Source organism: Sus scrofa, chromosome 14 (assembly GCF_054392235.1).
Source record: "Sus scrofa isolate SSC_HxYL_T2T_F1_AM1 chromosome 14, Sscrofa_HxYL_maternal_Yorkshire_Landrace_v2.0, whole genome shotgun sequence".
Taxonomy (NCBI): Eukaryota; Metazoa; Chordata; class Mammalia; order Artiodactyla; family Suidae; genus Sus; species Sus scrofa.
Genome location: NC_139396.1, coordinates 158,037,483 through 158,062,169, shown reverse-complemented (window position 1 = coordinate 158,062,169; position 24,687 = coordinate 158,037,483). Strand labels below are relative to the sequence as shown.

At 48.8% G+C, this 24,687-nt stretch overlaps 1 protein-coding gene across 6 annotated transcripts in view; it reads left to right on the top strand.

The window, feature by feature from the left end:
• Positions 1-24,687, top strand: part of ADAM12 (ADAM metallopeptidase domain 12) — a 380,482-nt gene that overhangs the window by 267,347 nt on the left and 88,448 nt on the right. For 5 of the 6 annotated variants that reach the window (XR_014827150.1, XM_084995853.1, XM_021072593.2 and 2 more), the window contains exons 7-11: positions 4,961-5,026; positions 6,364-6,435; positions 12,999-13,168; positions 16,331-16,415; positions 19,936-20,084. Coding sequence is in view for 4 of the 6 variants with exons in the window: in XM_084995853.1 (XP_084851979.1) it covers positions 4,961-5,026; positions 6,364-6,435; positions 12,999-13,168; positions 16,331-16,415; positions 19,936-20,084 (542 nt within the window). In the remaining 2 variants the exon portion in view is untranslated. Of the gene's footprint in view, positions 1-4,960; positions 5,027-6,363; positions 6,436-12,998; positions 13,169-16,330; positions 16,416-19,935; positions 21,903-22,933; positions 23,369-24,687 lie in introns of those variants that run through there. The other variant, XR_014827151.1, reaches the window with a different exon arrangement.

Here is a 24,687-nt window from a genome sequence, read left to right as displayed (position 1 = left end):
TTAAGTACAGCCTTATCGTGAAAAGACACAAAAAATAGTTTGCAAATAAGGGGAATAGGTGGGAACTGGAATTATATACAAGACCGTTAGGGGCGGCACCCCTGGTAGATAAATAGGAACGGGACATATTCAGGTTCTGTGCTGCTTACCTGCCTCGCTTCTGTTGCTTGTATTTTATACTTAGAGATCAATGTAACTGCAGCGAACTCATCTTGTCTATGCACTGCAGCAACTGCGTGTGCTTTTCCCCTGCATTCTTCTGCCCCCTCTAAATGGTAACTGTTGCAAAGATTGGCTTGCAGGCTGTTTTTTTGTTTTTGTTTTTTCTGCAGATGTGTGCTTTTTTTCAAGGAGCAGCAGGAATAAATCTGCACTCAGGGTCTGCACTGGCTATAATAGGATCTTGAGCTATTGTTTGTCATTTTTACAAGGCTCTCCATTAGGTTTTAGTGAGAACCCAAGTTGCTTCTGGAAGGGCGCCTGTGGTCAGAGGGCGTCATGGCCCGTGCCTTCCTCTGCAGCGTCTCAGTCCAACGCAAAGAGCCCTTGCCTCTCCGCTCTCCCTCCCTCCCCATCAGCTGTGCATTCAAAAATGCAAAAGGATTTTAACCCCAGCTGGAGGAGCCTGGAGGGGAGATGAAGGCGGTAAATCTGCTACTGGAGAAAAATCACAGAATACATCCCGAAGGCAAATGTAAATTATTTTTGAATTATCCTCTCTTTGGGGATTATCCGTGCTATTGTTCCCCTCCACTAGGATGGATAATTATGAGTCAAACGTAAACGTCAGTGCCTTCTCTAGAAAGCCGAGTTCACCTGCGCTACTGAGTATAAATAGGACAGAAGGTCAGGAAGACCCCGTGGTGTTTCCCCAAACGCAGACAGTCTGAAAAGAGACCAGGGCTGTTGCTTTGGGGTTTCTGGACAGCCTGCCATCTTGGTTTAATAGAAGCCACAGTAGTGGCCATGGGGGTAGACTTAATAGTGATGTTTCTTATCGGTAGTGTCCAGTAATGGGTGAATATCAGGAACTGGCCAGAACCATTGGGAAACTGATTGATTATGGCAGGCATGGTTAATTTCTCTCTGACGTGACCACCCTCACCTCGGTACCTCCTCTAAGAGGCCATGCGAAGTTCCCTTACTGCCTTGTCATCCTTAAAGCTTGGTGGTGGGATAACAGAGCCAGCACCACGATTGCTTCCTTGGCCCTCAGCCCTGGGCATCTCTCAGTGTGGACCCAGGCTCCAAGCTCTTCAGGTGTGGATTCCTATGGAGTCTTGAGTCGATGAAAACTCTAGCTAAATAAGTAACAGCTTTCCCTTGTGCCGCTGGTGTTGGGGACTCCATTTCAATACTTTGCATTTGTTGGCGTTCCCCAGCTGCCTAGTGGTTAGGGACTCAGCATTGTCACTGCAGCAGCTCGGGTCACTGCTGTGGCTCAGGTGCGATCCCTGGCCCAGGAACTTCCACATGCCCTGGGCACAGCCAAAAATATACTTTGCCTTTGTCCCTGTAACTCTCAGTTCATCCGATTCAGCCTGTTATTCCAGCATTTTGTCCAGCTGGTTCTGCAGCCTGTATGATCGCCAGGCTTCAGAGGCTGTATCAGGCAGATAAGATCCGTGTGCTTTGACTGCATGCAGGTTATTGGTGAGGATGTGAGAGATGACCTCTCAGAGCAGAGACCAGGGCTCGTTGATATTCATCAATTGGCCTTAGACTCAAGGCCAGGAGCCAACAGTGATCTTTCTTTACTCAGAGGACGATAAACCAAACTTTCGACTCGTGGAATTCGCTGATCTTGCCACCTATGGAGAAGGTCTTGGCTCCGTTGTTACTGTTCTGCTGTCTGGTTAAAGCACCGAGCTTGAACCTGTGCGCCTTTCCCCATCCTGCCGCCTCACACGGTCCCAGCTCTCACCCCCACCCTCCAGTCTTGTCTTCCCAGAATCCCTTCTCCTCCAGCAGCCAGAGGGATTGTTTTTTTCTTTTTAGGGCCACACCTGTGGCATATGGAAGTTCCCAGGCTAAGGGACTGAATCAGAGCTGCAGCCCAGGCTTATGCTACAGCCACGGCAATGTGGGATCCAAGCCTGTCTGTGACCTACACCGAAGCTCACGGCAACGCCAGATCCGTAACCCACTGAGCGCGGCCAGGGATCCAACTTGCATCCTCATGGATCCTAGTCGGGTGCTTAACCCACTGAGCCATAACGGGAACTCCCCAGGGTGATATGTAAAGCACCTCACCCTCAAGGGTTTCCCACTGCTCTCGGAGAATTAAACTACCCACGGGTCAGCCTCCTGCCCCTGCCCCTGGCCCCCGTCCCTCCCTCACCCTCATCCCGTCCATGCTCTTGCTTCGCTCACTGGACGGTAGGCAGCCTGCCCACTGCTGTGACCCGCCCCCATCTCGCCGGCCTCAGGACACCAGCTGCCACTGTGCTGTCCACGTACCGCCATGTCACGGGTATGGCCCCAGGAAGGAGAGCTACAGTGAGAATTTATTGTCACCCTAATCTCAACTTGCTTTTCTGCCTCGCGTGGGGTGAATTCCCAACGCCAAGTTCTTGTGGGAACATGCGCAGGGCCCTTCTCCCCCAGAACTTGGCCGAGATCACTTGGAGGGGCTCGGCACCCGCTCCCTCTTGAGCGGGACTCACAGGGCGGCTCGGTCTCCACCTTGGGGCAGAGACCGCTGGCCCTTCTCAGGAGCTTACACTCCTATCTGTTTGGAGAAAGGCTTTCGTTTATAACCCCCAGAATGAAAACTCTATCAAGCAACCAGCTTAAAATGTTGCTCTGTTTAGCAAACATTTTAAAAACGATTTTTTTTTTTAAACCAGATAGCCCATATAGGTGGAACCATGTGGAGGTAATTTAAGCCTCTCTGTGTGCGCAGCTGATGGAAGAATAAAACTTGGCGGCCATGAGCCAGCCACTCCCCCATGGCTTTTTATTATGATGTGGTTAGGCTTCTCTCTGAGCTAGCAATTCTCTGAATTCATGAGAAAATTTGGACTTCTCTGCAAACTGCAGAGACAGGAAAATTGGGTTCATGTGTTTGTTTTCATTATCTGGAAGTGTGTTCTTTCGAAACGATGATCCAAGGCCATTTGGAAATATCCCCTGGTCGTTTATTTCACCCCTTCCAAGTCTGAAAGGTGTAAACATCTAAACAACCAGGGGTCTCTCTATGAGCTTTTTGGTGGGATAGTAATGTATTTGTGTCTTTACCAGAGCTCTCTTTTCTTCTGTCACGTTAGCCGAATCTCTTTTTGGTAACTCAGGAAATTATGGGGGGTGGGGTTAAACAAAAGAGGCTTCTTGCTTTCCAAACCTCAATAAAGAAAGGGGGTAAGAGCATCACCCTTTGAGAAGGTGTCTCATTTTGCATATACCAGTGGGTACCACTGGGGCTAATCTTTTCTTCTTTTTCAAGTGGTTACTTAGCACCATAAAGCATATGCCTACAACACATAGTTACAAAGCTTGCCTTTTTTTTCCTCGAAACATTGTAAAAGTATGAGAAATTATCCCTTTCATGGGGTTTTATTTTTCCTTCCTCCATAAGGTTTCCAGATTTCTTTAGGGACACCTAAATTCATGAATCAGCACAGCTGGGCGGCAAGGAGGAACGCTGCCATGATACAAACATTTCTCTTGTAAAAATCTGTTTGGAAGATTCCGGACTGATGGGGATTTGTTTTATAAAAGATGTTTCCCTCGGGATTATGTGACTGGAAGTCTGATTCAAAGCACGCCTTGGTCATTTTTGCTTTTGTCTGCAAGCGTGGTTCTAACAGGCAGGTTTTCAAGCCGTATGTGCAGCGGACTCAGAAAGCTGCCACATCAGGCAAGGGTCCCAGGCCAGCTCAACCCCTGTTTCCTCCAACTGCATTTTATTGCAGAAACAGGAGGCTTTGTTTTTGTGTTTTTATCGTTTGCTCCTTGAGACCACCCTCCATCAATTGCTCTTTTTCTCCTAAAAACGCCTCTGGGGTTTGCCAGTGATTCATGGAAGAGTGTGAATGTGGGTTCATTTGTTTTGCTTTGTTTTGTTTTTGAGGAAACTCGATTAAAATGTAACCCACTTCAGAGGCTGCCTTTATATGGGAGGGAGTTCGTACCTGGGCGGCCTGAGTTTTCATCCGTCCTGCCCTAGGATGTACAATTTCCATATTCTTCCAAACCATTTCATGCTTACCAGATCCCTTTTCTCCAGGGGCATGGTTCAGACCTATTGTTTTCCCTTGACGCTGTTTCTTTCTAGTCTGTTCCTTCCATTGCGTTCTGGTTTTCCTCCTAGTACCTCCCTCTTGCCTGGCTCTGTTCCCCATTTATCCACCTGGCTGTTCCCTGTTCTTTCTTTGCTCCTAACTAGATTTTTAAAGGATCAGCCACAAAGAATCAGCTCCTTGGACTGGACACAACTCAGTGTTTCTCCAGAAGGGCTATGCAGTTCCTGCTCAAAATATCTTTGCTTTCACTTTTCTCAAAGCACAAAACTGGACCATAAAGGCAAAGGGAACACTCCTGAGACCCTGAATCCATCATCTGCAGTGACCTTGAAATGTGCTCCATCAGGCCCGAAATGAACCGCCCTTGACTGGCTCTTGTTCCAGAGAGAGTTTGGGTTTTGCTTGTGTGTGTGTTTTGTTTAATAATGACTTCAGCTTGTTCTGATCCTATAATCAGTGATCCGGCAAAAAGGGTAAATTCCTTTTTAAGGATTTCCCAGATGGAAATGGGAACTGATCCTTTGTGTTGAGAAGGTTTTACAGAGGTCGTTGGGGTCGGATATGAACGTGCACGTGGAACGGAGGTGTGGGAACTGGTGGTTCGGGTAAGAACGGAGTGTCACCAGAGTTCAAGGTGCTTGAATCGAGAGATACTGAGTGTTCTGGAAGCCCCAGAGAGGCTGTAAAGGCAATTAATCCATGTTTATTTTTGGCAGCATAAAAGAGAAACCCTCAAGATGACCAAGTATGTAGAGCTGGTTATTGTGGCAGACAACAGAGAGGTAAGAACGTTTTGAAATTCCTCAGTACAGTTGGTTTTAAAAAAAAAAAGGGGGAGAGGGAGAAAATGTTCAGCAAGTTATCACTTGCTTTAATTAACCTCATTTTCTATGAGGCCTTAAAAGCATTGTCAACAACCCATTAGAAATGGTTTTCCGATATTATAAAGTATAAAGTATTAAAAATGGGAGTTTAGATTTTTCAGAACGAACCCAACTAGTATCCATGAGGACGCAGGTTCAATCCCTGGCCTTCCTTGTTCAGTGGGTTAAGGATCCGGCATTGCCATGAGCTGTGGTGTAGGTTGCAGACGCAGCTCGGATCCCACCTTGCTATGGCTGTGATGTAGTCTGGAAGCTAGAGCTCTGATTCAGTCCCCTAGCCTGGGAACTTCCATATGCTGCACATGAAACCCTAGAAAAGAAAAGAAGAGAAAAGAAAAGAAAATATTAAAAAATGTATCTGGTATCACAAAATATTCACAAGGACTGCAGAGCTGGCGTGCAGCTAAGCTCTCCAGACAGGGAGAATTACTGGGGGGAAATGACAGATGGCTTTAGAATATATTCTAAAACACGTTTTGGAAAAGTTTAGTTTAAAAGATGTCCGCTGTGTCCTAAATGAAAATGCATGAATGAACGAAGGCTATGGAGATACAACAGAAAAATCCTACCTTCTGAAGCAGGGCGTGACACTCTGGTTTTTTTCTTTTCATTAATTTTTAATTAGCCTTTTTTAGATTGCCATCTCCCTGTTCATTCCTTGCGTCCACTACCTGCTATGAATGAGGTGACGTCTTCTCACAGGCTGGCTCCATACCTATGAATGAAACAGATTTGACAATTTCTCACGAAACTGTTTCCACTCTGGAAGCTCAGACTGGAGGGGAGAAGGGGGAATTGAGTAACTTTGTATCCATTCTCTGTAGCGTTTGACCGGTTGCCATGAGCTTCTATTCTTTAATTTTTAAAAACAAATAATAAAGGCAGTTTCGGAAGAAGTTCAGATCAAGCTGACGATATGAAGGATGGTTTTGGACGGCCTTCCGGTTGTCTGTTTCCTCTTTGCCAAAACATGTCACTGCCTCTATCATTTATGAGGCTGGAAAACTCACAAAAGTTACTGTCTTCTGAGCACTTGGCTTGGGTGAATTTCAGGGAGTTTCAGAAAATCCCTGGATGGGGAAATTACTGGCCAGGAGAGAAACTCATTTCACCATAAACCTGGGAGGGCCCTGGGGGATTTGCAAAGCCTGAGATTTCACATTTCCAGGAGCTGGGAAGATGAGGTTTGATTGATATGCTTGCCCTTATTAATGCTGACATTTAAAATTATTTAGTTTCAGAGGCAAGGAAAAGATCTGGAAAAAGTTAAGCAGCGATTAATAGAGATCGCTAATCACGTTGACAAGGTAAGTTCTTTGGGGGTAATTAAATCACTCCCATCATGTAAATGTTTGGAAATGAGGCGGGGTCTGTCTCTGGTCCTGGGCGGAACCCGACTTCCCCTTCCTCTAATGCAGAATGCCTGGGGCCTGGGACAGCTGCAGGACAGGCCACCCCACGCTGTCTGGTCTGTGGTGGTCTTGGCATGCTTCTGCCCCAGGCTCCCTTCTGGCCAGGCAGAGCCCCAGTCTGGGGGCTGGATGCTGAACCCCGATGGAGACGCATCTGATCCTCTTGGGAGCTCCCAGCAGGCCTCTTCTCAAGTCTCACTGGGCGGGTCCCACAGGCCCCCCAAGGGCAGGCGCTCATGGATAAGGGACACACAGGCCACCATCCTGGGACACAGAAATTGGCTTTAGCTCAATCAGCTGTTGGAAAGTTCCTCACAGAGGGAGCTCACCCTTGGCCAAGGTGATTTCAGAGCTGGGAGGGCCCCTGAAAGTCTGGTCTAACCTGGGCATATTTGCTCACCAACACTCCTTACACGACCTGTTCACGAGGAGAGGACGCCATCTACACCACCTGCCTTCAGCCACGGTCCCAGTGGAAGGGTGTCGGGCTGTTTGGGGCTAGCAGCTCTCAGCACAAACCGTGTTGGAGAAGCTTTCCAAGGCCTTGCTGCCGGGGTGTCTTGGTGGGGCTGTCTTGGTGGGGGTGTCTTGGTGGGGGTGTCTTGGTGGGGCTGCCTTGGTGGGGCCCGGACGCCAGGATTGGTAGGTGCTCCCCAGGCGGTTCTCAGGTACTACGGTAGCTGGCAGCCACTGTCTTAAGGTGACCATAATTCTCAGCAATGCCCCCCCCCCGCCCCCTGGGGACAGTGGGAGAGGAAATAGGGCTCATTGCCGAATCCCTCATGGCAAGGATGCTCAGAAAACTCACATCCTACATATAGCAGTTTGAAAAGGCTTCATGATCGCTGTGTTTCCAAACAATCCTATTATATTTAAATTGAATTTTCAAAGTTTTCAGAAAAATCAAAGCCAAAGCCCTTCCAGACGTTCAGCTCCATCCAGAAAGCCTCCTGGGTGGGACCAAGCCCTGCGCCTCCAGAATCCAGAGCGCGTCAGATGTGGGCCCTCTGCTCAAAGAGGTCACAGCTTTGTACGGAAGCACACTCACCGCCACTGAGCGTGGTCTGGGGTGATAGGAACTAGGCTGGCGCTATCAGTCAAGGGCTATGGCGATGCAGAAGAGAATCACTTACCTCTTTCTGGGGGTCAGTCAGGGGGGCTTTGCAGGGACGAGATTTTTAAAGGTGAGTGGGGTTTCACCAGGAGGACAGCAGGGGAGGACATGGCGAATAACGCCGTCTAACGAAGCCGGGGTGATGGGGGGCCGGTTGCACAGGTGCACGTGTGTGTGCATAAGGGGTGTGTGTGTGCACAGCTAGGGCAGGGCCAGAGGAAGCTTCAGGGGATTCTGTGGCTGGGATCCTGGGTGTCCTGCAAAGCCGTCTAGACCCTAGTGAGTCTGGAGGATGATGTCACCAAAGTCAGAGAGAACTGGTAGGTGTCAGTTGTGCAGAAGTTGTGAAGACCTGATGAGGGAAGGGGACAGGGATGTGAGAAAGATGAGGATTTAGAGACATTGGAATAGATGGTGCCTGATAAATGTGCTGAGCAGTTACTACGTGCCAGGCCCTACGTGCTTTATAGACACTCCCGGGTGGATCCGGTCATGCCCATTTTTAGAGCAGAGGAAGCTGAGGTCTGCAGAGGTAGGTTAAGCAATCAGCACAGGTTCTAGCGGCGATAATAAGCAGGATCAGGAATGAGCCCTGGTCTCTGTGGACCCTCTGTGCGGGAACTCTGGCCTTGACTCTCCACCCACACTCTACCCCAGCCCTCCTAGACCAAGGAAAAGCGGAGGCTGAGAGGAACAGGGGTCCCAGTGGGCACAAGGATGAGGTGACAGGTGACGAGGCTTTGGGCCAGGGAAGCAAGAGCAGGAGTTTCCTGGGGCTCCTTGGGGGGTCAGAGAGTAGGGCACAGGGCTCAGAGAGAGAGGCGATGGCTGGATGGAACTTTCCGAAAGCAGGAAACCCACGTGGCTGTTAGCCTCCTGTCCCAGTGCTGTCCTCCCCTCTCACACCAGAACCTGCAGCGAGGTCTGACTCCCGGGCAGCCCGTGCTTGCTGATCTATTTTGAACAATGATTCTTTGAAAATTAAACTTCATCCCAAAGTCAAGTGGATGCAGGAGAATTTTTGTAAATGGCGAATCCTTCTGGTGGGGAGGCGGAGGGATGGGTCTGGGAGGTTAGACCAGGGGCCATGGAGTCAGATCTGGGTCTCAGTCTGGGCTGGGCATTCGAATCCCCTGGAAAGGTCTTTGTTTGTGTGTTTCCTTTCAAAATACTGATTCTAAGGCTTAGTCCGGGGACTCTGGTTTGATCCGCCTGGGTGGGGCCTTGGGCGGGTACATTCCAGACACTCCACTGATGCTAGCATGAGGCAGGACCAAGAAGAAAAGACTCCCCATCTTCCTTAGGCTTTGGAAGTAAAAGCAAACTATGACCAACTTTAAAACTCAGGCTGGCAAATAGCTGAAATCCTGCTGGAAAGTGACGTGCTCGGTTCCCCCTCCCATGTTTGTATTGTTTCACAGGTTTTTCTATATTATATCCTGCTTCTGTTTGCAAAGCCAAAAATGAGCAATTAGGGATTTGTTAACTTGCCCTGGCAATTAGAGAACAATATACCTCGGGAAAGTCCTGATAGACTCGATCAGATTCACCAGCTGGCCTGTGCTTGTGTTTCTGGCCAAGAGAGAGCTCAATTGCTGAGCGCACCTGTGCGTCTGCCCTCAGCTGATTCTGAAGACCTGGTTGGAGCGGGGCGGGGCAGGGGGGGGTGTTGTCCGGGGTCCTTCAGATGCTCTCTGCACCCAGGCCTTCTCTCTGATGGGCCCTGGGCTCTTGCAGATGTTCCAGCTACATGTGGGAGTGATTCAGCTTAAAAAGCAGTGACTGTTCCAGGGGCAACTTCCTCATCGGCAGAAATCTTGGCTCATCTCAGCTCTTCTTAATTCATAACTGCTTGGCGGGCTGCGTTGGCTTGAAGGGAAGAAGAGGAAGGACATCCTGGACTGAGAGTTCGAGAAGTGATGTAGGGACAGAGGGGACATTCCGAAACACCCCCCTGTGCTTGAAACATGGACAGTGTGATGCTCGTACTTGTAGGTAAACCTTTACAGAGGAACTAAGAGACGGTCCCCAGGTCCCAATTACCCTGCAGGGCGGGGGGCAGCGGGGTGTGTGGCTGCCTCCGTCACCCCTCCCCTCCTGTATGTCCTACTTTTCACTCATCACGAAGTTAGCACCAGCTGCCCCTTTGTTTGGGCTGAACCTCTGCGACCTGCTTCTACAGGACTCCCCTTACCTGCGCTTGAGTGCAGGTGTTTTCCCTCTTGTGTGAGGCTCCTCCTCTCCCAGGCAGGTCGCCTGAGGGCTGCACGTGCCCATGTTGGACCCCAGCAGACCGCCCTGTAATTCAACCTGTGTCTTTTTAGATCCACGTCCTGTAGAAAGCCTTCTTTGACCCCTGAAGCCCAGCATCCCCTGAACTTCCTGTTTGCATCTCTTCCTGGCATTGACGCTATCAAGGGCTGTGTCCCATGCCTTGAGCCCCTTGCTGACTTCTGGCTATCTGAGGGCCAAGGGCAGGGTACCCTCATCCTTGTTCTTTGTGCCAGTGCCAAGCCTCGTGCAGCCAGAGTCAAGCGGATCCTTGCTGCTGCTGTGTTAACGGGTGGGTCCATCCCACTGGTCTCAGACCGTGTCCACCTGCCTGCTGGGACTCACAGGCCAAGCAGGCAGCAGCCCGGCTCCTGTTTTGCTTCTCTCTGTGCCCGGGGTCACAGTGGACCAACCTGGAAGGGAGTCTGAGCACTCGCACTTACCGGGCTGGGTTGCTTTGTGGTTTAAAACCTGGGCATCAGCTTGCCTGCATTTCCACCCCAGCTATGCCAGTTGTGTCTCAAGTGCTTAGCTGGTCCCTCCAGGTCTTGATGTCCTTGACCTTAAAGGGGAAATAAGAATAGTTCTCCACTCAGAGCGTTGTGTGGACTGAGAGAGCTGGGGCACGGAAAGCACCTAGCCCTGTGCCCGGGACATGGGATGCTCCTCACGTGCTACCATGGTGATTGTTCTTGGGAAGAACCAATGGGAAGCATTGGCAGCCTGGGAGGAGGGCTGACAGCAGTAAAGGGATTGTGTGGGAGGACTGGACGTGTGCAGTGTGTACGTTGTATACAGCAATTAACCAGCAGCACCAATTTTGGAGAAGAGGGACCACATGATATACTTCTAGGGATGAAATCTGTCCTAGGGCTGTGATTTGAGAGGACTAATAGGTGGAAATTACAATCCATCATTATTATAAAAAGCTCCTTGATTGGCCAGCACCAAAGCCCACTCTGAGAAACGACGGTTAGACCTTGACAGACCTAGTTACCGCTTCCACACGACACTCAGAAGCAAGTAGGTGATGACCCTGCAGCCCACCCGGGGCCCCTGGACCCCGAGGATGTCCCTGAGCAGGCGGGTGTGCACATCAGCCCTGATGGCCTGTGTCCTTGCCCTGCCGTCTGATTGCTGCTACCTTGGTATATAACACAGCTGTGCATGTCAGCTCCCCACCAAGAACAGCCGCCAGGCATGTGCCCTCGGAGGTCCAGGGAAGGCCAGGTGCTTCATTTTGCCTGGGAAGCCTGGTCTGGGAGTTTGCAGGTGGATACCACAGACCAAGCAATCTTTGATGAAAAACAAGCACTGGAGTTCCCACTGTGGCTCAGTGGTAAGGAACCCAACTGGTATCCATGAGGATGCAAGTTCAGTCTCTGGCCCCATTCGGTGGGTTAAAGGATTTGGCATTGCTGTGACCTGTGGTGTAGGTTGCAGATACGGCTTGGATCCCGTGTTGCTGTGGCCATGGTGCAGGCCGGCAGCTGCAGCTCTGATTCGACCCCGAGCCTGGGAACTTGGCTGCAGGTGCAGCCCTAAAAAGACCAAAAAAACAAAAACAAAAACAAAAACAAGCTGTCAGGCAGCATTGGGGTCATAGAACTGGCTCATTAGCTTATTCACATAATGTCCATCATTGTTATCGGCTTGAAACCAAGCTGGACCGCTGCGATCCGTGTGCACTCCGTGCTGGAGTGGGTGCCTCAGCCCCGTTCTTCTGCTGACCTAGTGCTCACCAGGCGGTGATGGTGGAGGTGAGCCAGGGTCTCCTCCCGGCCTGCCGTGTCCGGGTCAGAACCCGGGCTCAGCGCTCAGCCTCGTGGAGTCGATGGCCCTTGAGCTCAGCACCTTGGAATGGAGCTTAGCTCTCCGATTTGGAGCATCTGGGACTTGTGTTACTTGCTGGCCCAGATGCTTCTAGCAGCTAAGAATAGGACCTGCCCCCATCTGGAGCTTGACCCCAGCTGCTCTCACCAGCCGCATCTGTCTCCTTGGTTCCCTGGAGCATCTGAAGAGGGCTTTCTCCCTGGGCCCTGCCTCGCCCACTGCAGGCATCGAAGGACTTTATAGCCGCCCCGGTGCTCCCACGTCCTCAGCCCCTGGGCCCCGAGCAGAGAGCCCCCTCCGTGTCTGTGGGAGCCCATGGGGGGAGCAGGGTAGTTGGGGCCAATGGGTGGTTCTCGCCCCTCCCCTCACCGCTTATCTTGCTTCATTAAGCTTGACTGGGACAAAACAGACCCTTAGACTTTGAAGAAGTTGTTTGTCCTCCTTCTGACGTGGAAGGACCCGCTCGTGGAGAAGGAGCTGTAGGTTGAAGTCAGGACCCAGAAAGATGGGGGCCAGAAAGGCAACAAGACTGGATTTGAGGGGTGTGCTCCAAGAGGGACTTTGTTTAGCAGATCTTTCCTCTGATCCTGGCGGTGAGCTAACGCCTCCTGTGAGAAGAATGGTCCCCAGTGTTCCTGGAGAAGGGTTCTGTGGATGCCTTCATTATCCTGAAAGCTATTGATCTGTTCATTTAATTAAAACCCTCTAGGTCAATTAAAGGTGACAGACTATGATAGTGTCGGCCAAGTCTGAGTCTTTGCTGCAAAATTAATACAGATTCATTTTCAGCAACTCACAGGTAGAACGTGTCGCTTAAAGTGAACAAATTACTGCCCTTGGCAGAGTGTCGGAAAGATCCTAATTCATTTATTGTTTTCCTTGCAGTAGATATTAACCGGCAGTCTTGAGCGGTAATGGAACTCATTAATACACATCTTCAAACCCATTTCAAGTCACCAGCGAATCGGTTAAAAGATGCACTTGCCTGCGAATAAGGGCAGACATCAGAAAGGCTGATACCCCTAACATCTAACTGGTCAGCCACTTTGAGAACCCAGCTGACACATCACTTTGCCCCGGATGCTGAGAATATTTCTTAAATTGGAATGCCCCAGGAGCAAGGGGGCGCAGAGGTGTTTTTCCCGTCGTGTTAGTGACATTCAGAACATGCGCGTCTGCCCGGCACTGTGAATTCTCGTTACCGGGGTCCCCCAAGGTCGCCTGTTTTCTCTCTTCCTAGTTTTACAGACCGCTGAACATCCGAATAGTGCTGGTGGGAGTGGAGGTGTGGAATGACATCGACAAGTGCTCGATAAGTCAGGACCCCTTCACGAGCCTCCATGAGTTTCTGGACTGGAGAAAGATGAAGCTTCTACCTCGAAAATCTCATGACAACGCACAGCTGATCAGGTAGGGTGTCTCTTGCCTCTCTTCGGCTCAACAAAAGGAGGGACCTCAGCACGCCTGCCCTTCTCTTAGCCTCACCTGCGGGGCCCTGAAGCTTCCCACCCGTCTGCAGAGCAGACCAGCCAGACGGGGGATGGGGGGCTTCCCAGCCCCCAGGGTGGGGGGGGGGTGGAGACAGGGAGAGGCCATCTCCACTGCAATTCGGGATCTGTTGGAAAAGTCTGTCTTTGCATCCCCTGGGAAACCTCTCCCTCTAGCTGCTGTGTTTCTTTCTCCCTCTTTCTTTCCTTTTTTCCATTTTTTAAATTTCATTGAAGTAGGGTTGATTTACAATGTTGTGTATCGCCAAGGTCTTCTTTCCTGCTCCTAACAGATCTGGACATTTCCTCTATGCAGCTTTTCCTGGGCTTAGTCTTGATATAAGGGGTCCTGGAGTCGTTTATTTTTTCAAAGCCCATTTTCTGTCATTATTAGTGAAAAATGGTGATGGCAGAGCTGAACTTGAGGGTATGTTAGGGTGAGCTTCGTCAGCTGCCTGGAGAAAGCACATCTTTATTCCTCCTGTTTGGCTGTCCCTCCGGTCCTCTAGATCAGAGAATAGCAGCAGTGTCGTAGCGGGACGTTGTGTTCTACTGCTCCGTCCATGTGTGCTGAGCACGAATTAGGCACCCAACATGTTTTAGGGGCTTTGCACGTAACGATGACCAATGCTGTAAGCTCCACTCTCGGGCGTCTCCAGGCTCCTGGGAGAAGACAGTAATAAGCAAGCACCTTTCGGAGCGTGATCCGTGTCGGGAAGATAAAAAAATGAGGAAAAACGCACCGATTATATAGCATAATACATTGGTAATATAGTACAGATAGTACAGACACCTGTATATTTAAACGAAAAAAACGTCATCTAAGTTGGTATGAGTAGATTTTTCCTCAAGTGTCAGCTTTTTTTTCTTTTGCTTTTTAGGGCTGCACCTGTGGCATATGGAGGTTCTCAAGCTAGGGGTCGAATCGGAGCTACAGCTGATGCCTACACCACAGCCACAGCCACGCCAGATCTGAGCCGTGTCTGCAATCCACACCACAGCTCACGGCAACGCCAGATCCTTAACCCACTGAGTGAGGCCAGGGATTGAACCCGCATCCTCATGGTTCCTAGTCAGATTCTTTCCACCAGGAAACTCCCAAGTGAGGGCCTTTTATTAAAATCCTTAAACAGTGTGTGCCGTCTTTATGTGCTCACTTGCCCGTGCCACTGAATTGAATACTTTGGGGTCAGAGGCACTTTCCCGGTGGAACTAGGTCTAGTTTACTGAACATTTGTGAGAAGCTGAAAACTCTTCCCCATCCTCCCTTTAGGAAAGGCCGGCATCTGAAACGAGGCTGTTGGCGTTCCCTGATAATTTGCTTTGGCCATTTCACAGGGTTGCTTTCTGTTCGCCCCCGCCCTGGATATTTGTGGTTGCTTCATATTTTATGCATTGATTAATCCTGAACTACTAAAAGTAGAGTCAGAGTATTTTGTTTTGATTTGTTTTTCTCCCAGATGGAGCCTGTCCAACTTGAACATCTGGAAATAAATTAGCCTCTTATATAACCTTATTATTGACATATACATATATAAAATTGTATCTGTTAGAATGGTCTCTGTAGATGTGTCCGTATAAAAGCTGCAATCCCTGCCATTGTTGGTATGCGTGTAATAGGATGGATGGATAGACGGATAGAGGGATGGACACATACGTACATACATAGATGAGGTTATATTTTATTTATTTACTTATATGCTTTTTAGGGTCGCACCTGAGGCATATGGAGGCTCCCAGGCTAGGGGTCCAATCGGAGCTACAGCTGCCTGCCTGCACCACAGCCACAGCAGTAGCAACACAAAATCCGAGCCACGTCTGTGACCTACACAACAGCTCTTGGCAACACTGGATCCATAACCCAAGAGCAGGGCCAGGGATTGAACCCGAGTCCTCATGGTTCCTAGTCAGGTTCGTTACAGCTAAGCCACCATGGGAACTCCTGAGGTTATATTTTATATACACTTCTCCCATTTCATTCAATTGAGCACTGCCTAAATATATAACTTTTCAAATAATATGTGTAAAATCTATGTATGTACATGGCAAGAAAACACGGGTAAGTCTTGCGTTTCCTTTAAAGGAGATTCAGCGAATACAGCATTTAATTTGTTTTGTTTTGTTTTGTTTTGTCTTTTTGCCTTTTCTAGGGCCGCACCCACAGCATATGGAGGTTCCCAGGGTAGGGGTCGAATCGGAGCTGTAGCCACTGGCCTACACCAGAGCCACAGCAACGCCAGATCCAAGCCGCATCTGCGACCTACACCACAGCTCAGGGCAACACCAGATCCTTAATCCACGGAGCGAGGCCAGGGATCAAACCCTCAACCTCATGGTTCCTAGTTGGATTCATTAACCATTGCACCACGACGGGCACTCCCGCAGTGTTTCATTTTTAATGCATGAGGTTGGAATTAACAGTGTTGCACTAAACAGACCTTGATGGCATTAGATTCATTGATTAAGATCCCATGTATGAGAAAACCTGCTCCTAAGCCCCGAGGTCCCCTTCCAGAAGCTTCCTCCTGGGGTGCCGAGGCTTTGTGAGTGCTTACTTCCTCACTGAAGCCAGAGGATCAGTCATTTTCTTGCCAATTTCACTTTTTCAGGCTGCATTAGCAGGACATTTTGGAAGAGTTGGGTTTCTGACCTAATCGTAATGTTACCAAGGGAAGCAAAGTTCAGCTGCAACAGAAAACCTAGTAAAGCATTGAACGCACTTCATTTGTCGACAGTGATTCTCTGTGACTCTTTCTAGCCCTTCCATCAGCAGCGATGGTTTAAAAGGAGCAGCTCCCCCCAGTTCATTAGGAAATAGACGAGATACGTCCTATAAATATACAAGTTACAAGTGGTTGTTGTCTTGAGTCTTGAAAAAAGGATTAGGGGATGCACCTGGAAAATAAAGTTTAGAAGAACCTGAGATAAAAATCACCTGTCAGCCTACTCTCACGCAGCTCTCTTCCTCTTTGCCTGTGCTTTCATAGTTCCTATTGGAATGCAAGAATGTCCCACAGAATTGCCCATATTAGGAACTGTCTTTATTCTCTATTAATTTAAGAATGCCCTTTCTTTGGTTTTCCAGTGGAGTTTATTTTCAAGGGACCACCATTGGCATGGCACCCATCATGAGCATGTGCACAGCAGAACAGTCGGGGGGGATCGTTATGGTAAGTGAGAAGCACCGAGAAGCCAGCAGCAATGTCCACACCTATTTGCCAGGAAATCTGATGATTTCTCAGGAAATCTCTACTTGGATCAGAAGTTGTAAATTTAGGTCCTTCTTGTTAATATAATCCTACCCTCTTTTCTAACTGCTGCATATGAGCTTCCGTAGCCGACAGTATTCCCGGGACGGTTTATAGCACACAGGAAGCTGTGCACAGGAAAGGTAGGTGGAAAAACAGCTCCATGGAAGCCTGTCTACACCTTTTACGGAGAAAAGGTTTCCGCTTGGATTTGGGGCAAAGCATTTGCATCCAGGAATGCCTCCCAGCATTGGGATGAGTCAGGGCACTGGGGTTGCCCCTCATCACTCAGCTTCCTGGAGGGACCAGGGTCTCAGCCAACATTATCGTGCGAATGGTTTGCTGAGGGTGCTGCCTCCAGGCCCAGTAGCTCCAAGACTGAGGTTTTTAACCATTTCCCACCTCAGGTGCTTGACATGCATACCTCCTGGCCCGTGTCCAACTTGCCTTTGTAATAACCTTATTCTTGGAAGGCAGAGACCTGGGTTTACTGCTGTATAAGGATTTTTTGGTCATGTAAGGGCTACCTGTGTTTGTAAAGGGAAATAAAATGGGCGGAATCTCTGAGACTTGTTGTGATGAATTTAAGAGGGAAGTAGCTTTAATAGGCTCCCCTTCATCAGATAATTTAAAAAAAAAAAAAGGTTTTTTCACCCCTTGCTCTTGCTGTGTCTGCTGGGAAAATGGAGTGTCCCCTTTGCACCAGCCCTCAGACAGGGAGTATCTTTGGACACCATTCCGCCATCTCTGTTAAACAAACAGAACCTTGCCCTTCCAAGAAACCGTGAATTCCTCCACATTTTTTCAAACAGAACGTTGGTGAATATTCTGTTGTCCTAAAGGACTGAACGGGTCATGTTCTGCTGACTTTTATTTTCTCTCCACCTACTGCCCAACCTCATCTTAGTGAACATCTCCCAGGAATATTTTCCTCTTCTCTTCGTTTGCATTGATAATGAACATGAATATGCACTAAATACGGAGGCTGGGGTGCCTGTTTGGAGGGATCGCACCAACGCAGTGGACCTCTGGCTCAGATGGGCTCCCTCTGGTTTCCTTGGAAGCGGGAAGCCCTGTCTGTGATCTCCACCTTGGAAATCACTGGAAAGTTTGGTTTTCATTGATGCCAGGTTAATTTCAAGTCAGATCCCAACTGTATTTTTATAGGGCAGCCTGTAAAGTTTTAAGAGGGATTCATTTTCTGTTTCACGGTTCCACGGTCGGTTGCTACTGAGGTTGCCACTTAAAACCGGCGTAGTTTTTAGAGCTGAAACTGAACCCCTGATAAGCCTGGCAGGTCCTGTCGCTGGGGAGTGTTGAAATGTTCTACTGATCTGACCCTATTAAACGGCTTTCCCAAGATCACATCCTTTATTCTGTTTCCATACAATCATTCGATCGAGATTCCTTCTTTCAAAGCAGACCAGAAAGCCTATTTTTTTTTTTAATGGATGAAAATGAATGAGGGCGATATAAGCAGATAAATGCCCTGCTGTAGGAAAGCAAGTCAAGACTGAGGGTCCCTAACAGGCGGTCTGGTGGATGCGCTTGGCAGCAGGGAAGACCTCTCCTAGGCACACTCTTTGTTTGCTCCACGTGGAAGTGAAGCATCGAGGGGGTTGGAAGTCCACAGCTCCTTTAATGCCTCTAAAATTCACGAGAAAAACAAGCTCCATATCTTGACCAGATCTAAAACTTCCTGACTTTCTCCTGTGGTGTCTCCGACGTTAAACTCTGGGTGTTACCTGTGACCTTGCCTCTTTCAAGGACTCACAACCCTACGAGGAAGGAAATCCTACAGCAAGGGAGCAGAAATCCTGATCACGTTGGAAACATGCATTCTGGGACTGTCTCTCTGTTTTTCTAAGATCGAGCAAATCATGCATTGTAATAACTTAAAGCCGTGCCTTTGTATCCCACTGGACTGAAATAGTCTTGGTTTGAGATAATGCTGGAGTAAAGAAGTTTTTGTCTTATTAGAAATATCAACTGTTTATCAGCCTCTTAAGAGACAGTCTGTTTATAATCACCTGTGCGTGAAAGAATGTAAAACAGTTTGGCAATTAAAAACAAAACCAAGATATTCAGGGATACGAAAGAATCTGATGAAGAGTCACTTTTTAAGGATGCATTCCTTGAATTTTGTGCCAAGGCATGCTAAATCCAGCCCTCTGAATTCTCAGATTGAAGAAAATTGATTTCCTCTAACATATTTGTGAAGTTTCCTACAACAGGAAACTGTGGAATCTAAACAAAGTGATTAATTAGGAATTTCATCTCTTCTAAGTATAACTCGGTTTCTTGACATACCACGCCTTTCTTAGACCAAGGGCCAGGAAGAACAGCAGCTACCACCGTTACCACCAGCAAACCTACGCAACGGTAGATGAACACACCTGTAATGTAGAGGCCTCCCAAAGGTTGTCTGCGTCAGGAAGGATGCTCTCTCTAAAGCACCATGTCCCTGTTTCCTGGAAGCCCCTTGGGAATCTGTTACCTCTTTCCTGGGTAGCACAAAGCAGGATTCAACTAAGTCACTTTCATTATACCTTGATGTACAAGCCCTTTCAGAAACACCAGCCATGGTGTGATTTCTGCAGATCACATTCGCTGGTTTGTGAAAGTCGAGTGACAACATTTTCAAAGGTAACCTCTAATATCCATTGAGCCAAGCCATGCATGTCCTGCACTAAGTTAGGAGCGGCCAAGCAGCGCTTGCGGGATGGAGAACCTACCTTCCAAACCCAAGCAAAAGGTCCCGTGAACTCCCAGCCACCAAAGGCAGAGGGTCAGAATGACTCCATCCCTTTCCCAAGGCTACCTGACGAATCAAGGGTGAGGCGGAACTGGATTACGGTCTTAATTCAATGAGCCTTCAGGCAGATGACACTATGGGGTTAGCTTTTATGGTGAACTGTTGTAAACTTTCCAAGTACCCTTCCCTACCAAGCGGACAGGAAGGAACAGGCACAATGGCTCAGATCTTGTTTAATGTACAAAGTGCCCTCCCCCTACCGACTTGATATCAAGGCTAAAGTGGTACTTGTGTTACCCATGAAGGCACGAACTGCTTCTTCCTGTGATGCAGGACCACTTTTTGCTCTATTCAGTGAAATGGGGTCTGGTGAGAGTTGTAGGAAGCGGGCAGGATATGACTGCCTCGATTATTTCATGCAGACACAAGGAATCCACGCTTGTTCGTGAAGAATTCATTCCTCGGCTGAGGGGACCCGAAATTGGTTTAATAGGATAGGTTGAATCTTTTTTAAGTTTGAACTGAATAATGGGGCTCTATCTTGGGTCCTTATAGGAGATGGGATCCCATTAAATGTTAATGAAGGAGAACTGCCTGGGGGCAGGGCTGGGACACTGGGATGAGGGGGGACTGGGAAAGAGCCCCAAAGATGTGAACTATACATTGTGCCCTTGTGTTTTCTTTGAGGACCATTCAGACAGTCCCCTAGGCGCGGCCGTGACGCTGGCACATGAGCTGGGCCACAATTTCGGGATGAACCATGACACACTGGAGAGGGGCTGTAGCTGCAAAACGGCTGCTGACAAAGGAGGTTGCATCATGAACCCTTCAACCGGGCAAGTACCCATGCTTCCAGCTGCTCTTAGAGGCGGGCTGCAACTTGAAATGTGTGCTGGGAAACAGCTGAGCAGAGAGCGCCCCGGTTTTCTGGCCAGAGCACCCATGGAAGCTTCCAGAAAAAATTCCATGGTCGGTGCCAATCTGAGAGGGTCACCCAGGTTGCAGTACATATGGCACGAGGCCCAAGCTCTCTGCTGGGAAGTGGTGGGCTCGGATGCTCTTTGTTTAGAAATCGCAAATTACCATCACGCCTGGTTTTAATTTGCACCTCCAGCTCCATCTGGGCCTGGTAAGGCCACCGGGCAGAGGGGGCGAGGCTGGATGAGTGGCATGTGGCGAGGGGCGTCTTCCTTCCGGGTTGGCCCCAGGGCGGATCTGAAATGTGTTAGTGGTTTGAGGACTTGTGGTGTCCTCGCTTCTGACACCACACCCCTTTATCCAATCTTAAAGTTTAGAGGAAGTGACTTTTCCTTTTCGATAGATCATCTCATTCTGCCTCATGTAACACCTTTCTGAAACTCTAGACTTGGTTCCCCCAGAAAAAAAGGAAGACGGATTCATTATGGGGCCATTCGAAGGGGGTGGAGGTAGATGCAACGTGGAGTGGTTACAGATTCTGATGCGTTCCGGTACTTCCAAGGGCCCACCCCCAACAAAAACGTTGTGCTGACGTCGGAAGGTTTTCATTAGTGAAGGAAAACACGCACTTGTTATGATGCCAGCTTCTTTTTTTTAAACCTTGAGACCCTCTCAGTGCTTATCTTTATGGCACTCCCGAGGCCAAGCCTGCTCGCTGGGTTTGATGAAAGGAAACGTTGGGCTCATGATGCAGGTGCTGACTGGCAGCCGGCAGGCGAGGGGGCAGCCCTGGTGTGAGGCGGTTTAAAAGACCCGGGAGGGGGCCGGATTGTTACAGAATGTGGTTAGGCTTTTACCAGCAGTAGGCTCTTGGGCCTCCTTTCAAATGGCCTGTGGGACAGAAAGGACGATGCGTCGTGGGCATCGTCCTTTCACGTGAGTGGTGGGTGAGGCATCTTAGCACGTCAAGGTACTGCTTCTCCTGTCCGTTGCCCCTTAGCATGAAGATTTCAGGTGTGCCTCGTCTTTGCCCGTGGCTCTGTCTTAAGCACAGCTCAAGGGAGTCGTCAAGACCTGGTGGAGGAACGCGCCAAGTCTGAAGGCAGAGGCCACAGCCCTGAGCCGCAAGTGAAAGCGTCTTAGGCCGGCACCACCAGGAAGCAGAGCGTGGCAAGTCTAGATACTCAGCGGGAGCTCTTCCAGAGGAAGGCAGGTGGCTCCGAGAAGCGGGGCGCTCCGTGTCTTTCAAACTCCCCAGGCCGGGGCAGAATAACTCGTTACTTGGGGCAAAGAATTCCCTCTTAAAGGGTGAGGTTAGTACAGGGCCGGCGGGAGTCCTCTGTTTCCGATACGCCACCGGCCCAGGTAGAGCCCGGCGTCACCGGCCAGCTCGCCGTGTGAGTCTCAGGAGCATGAGGTTGGCAGGAAGTTGACGAGAAGCTGAGCGGTCTTCATCCTTTTCTCGTTCTTGACGAGCTCAAAGGGGCCACAGAAAAGTCCCTCTGTGCGTCCTCTCTCTGATTGTCAAGTAGGCACAATGGGCACAAGCTCACCAGCCTGTAGGCCTCAAAAAGTGGTTCCCGATAACTAAGACTACTTTGTCCATCTGCATGGTAAGCATTTCAGAACTCTTGATGAACGAGGCAGGTGGAAGAGAGGAAACTCTAGGCTGGAAACACTCGGCAGAAACACTGGAAGAGCCCTAGTAGCCTCAATCCTGATTCTACGTGTCTCTGGTAATACAGACACACTGGTAACTCCTCTGGCCTTTATTTTTTTATCAGTACAAGGAATTAGTCTTTATCTATCTTTCCTCCTTCCCTCCCTTCCTTCCTTCCCTCATCTATGAATTGATTCATTCTATCCATCTATCCACCCATCCGTCCAACTGTTTGTCCATCTTTTCATCATTCCATCCATCCATCCATCCATCCATCCATCCATCCACCCACCCACTCGTCCACCACCCTCTCTTTCGCTTGTCTGTTCACCCATCTTAACACTTTTGACACCTGTGTTTGTTGTTGCGGGCAATGCATGCACAGATGAGGAAAGCCTACACCTCTAAAAATTCTATGATTCTGGAGACACAAAAGCAAGACATTACTTTCTGGTCCTGTCTGTAATTTTGTGTAAAACCCTTCAAATTGGAAACTCTTCATGGCAGTGTTTAAGGATACAAGCCACATTACCCTGGAGATTTTCCAAAATCATAGGTAGAAATGGTATTGCTAAGAGCGCAGCAAATCATTTTAAACGATTTTTTTTTTTTTCTTACCTGGGGTTTGCTAATAGCCTTTCCTTGATTTATACCTTATTAGCGATTTCTAAGTTTTCTCTTTTGCTGAGCTTGTGCTTTTGCGTAAATCTTTTCTATTTGGTTCTCATTTATGATCCCACATTCCTGTCCAGAGAGTGGTGTTTTTAATTTTCTCCGATGGAAAGAAACTTCCTAAGCTAGTGGGTGAATTAATCACAAAAGCCCACAGCTAAGGGGGAGGTCGAGCTGTCCAGGCCACTCAGTCATCCATCACCCATTGCAGAGTTTCCAGGCTGCTTTTAATCTCCAGAATTATCTCAACGCGGTCATTCTCTTACCTCATAGGGTCCCCATGAGCGTGGGAGAGAGAATTAAATGAGATCAGATGTCTTCGTAAATAGCATGTCACTCCACAAATAGACGGTGGTATTATTATTATTATTATTTTTTAGCTCCCAGAAGCATTGGAACCTTTGAAACGTTAAAGGCTTTTTCTTTTTTTTCCAGAACTCCTGCTAGTTGCTGTGAAGCACTTCTAGTGCCATATAACACGCCCACGGTTTCTGGGTAACTGGCTCGTTTTAAACTGGCCCACCTCCAAACACCCAACCTCCTCCCGACTTCCTCCCCACTGCTGATTCAGACGTGAGTGTCGAATGTTAAAAATGTGAATTAAGTCTTAGCCCCCAAAGCAACTTTCAAAGAGATGAGTCAGCGACTGCTTGAATGATACGAACGTCTCCCAGCATCCCAAAGAACCAAGGATTATGCATGGTTTAAAGGGAGAGAAAGAAAGAAAAAAGAATTTTTTTCTTCACATCCCTTGTTTATGCTTTATCAAAACTTTCCAAAATCCTAACTCTGAAATTTCACCAACTGTCATCATTGACAAATTGGACCCAAAAGCCTGAAAATACAGGGACTGGCCAGAGTTCTTTTAAACATGGTGTCATGATTTCAGCTGCGTCTTACAGGAATCATTGGCGGGGGTTTCCTTGTGGGGGTATCATTAATTACTGCAAACCTTTGCGTGTATGTGAGAGAGTGTGTTTTATGTCTTTGGATAGTTAACATGAAGACCTGTCTTGGAAATGACTCTTTGGCAAAAGCAGGATCTGGAGGTTCGTGTGGGAGTTTAAACTCAGTTGAGTCCATCCATTAAGGAGTCTCTTGGAGCCTTTGGTCTGAAGAGGCTGAGGACTAAGTGGGCCACATTTATGGGGGGAAGAAAAAATGTGAATCATTTGAGCCCTTCGGGAAAAGGATATTTAGAATAATAGTAAATATCTCTCCCTGGACTAGAAAAGAAAAGCAGCATTCGCACTCAAAAATTACCCTCCGTGCTTCCTTTGATTTTTTGTGGGAAATCTTCTCTTACAAGGAGAGCTGGAGTCGTGGAGTCATCTCACAAGGGGATGGGGCTGAATCTGAAACACCCAGCAACTCAGCTCCCAAAGCGTAGCGTGCACGTTGACAGACCTTGCGGTTATTATAGCCGTGAACAGGACAGACGCTTTTCTCGCCCTCTTGGCACTTGCATTCTTAGGGGGAAGACCGTCTTGAAAAAGAGTAAATTAAAAAGGTTAGAGGGCGTGCAATGAAGGAAGTGGGAGAAAGGGATTGAGAGGAGGCCTAGGCAGAGGGAGGGGACTGGACATCGATGAGTGGTTGGGGGAAGACCTCGCCGTGGAGCTGACCTCTGAGCCCAGACCACAGGGAAGAGGGGGTGGAGAACCCGCACAGGTGGGCTTGGGCGGAGGGGACCCCGTGTGCAATGGCTCTGAGGAGGGAAGCAGTGCCGACTGGAAGCCAGTGGCTTGTGGGGCTGGGGGACGTGGTGCTGATGCTGCTGGAGCAAAGGGAGGGGCCAGCGCGAGCCAAGCCCGGTGGGCCGTGGCGGGAACTTGGTTTTGTCTCCAGGGCAGTGAGATGTCACTGAGAGGTTTAAGGCAGGGCAGTAATATGATCTGATTTGTCTTTTAAGACTTCTTCACTTTTAAAAAGATCAGGTAGCATCTGAGCTATTATAGTTTGCCAAATGAAGGGGTTTACTGTAAAAAAAAGGGGGGGGGGAGGGGTGGTTAGGGAGGGGACTTCTTCTTTTAAAAAAAGCAATAGTATATGAACTCTAGTTTTATGTTGGTATAATAAATAGGCATTTGGAGTCCATTCAGAAGGACGGCGTGTACCAGGTCACACCCTCACACACTCACCTCTCCAGCCTCGCAGACTAGATGTCCAAGCTTCTTTCCCGTGTGGGA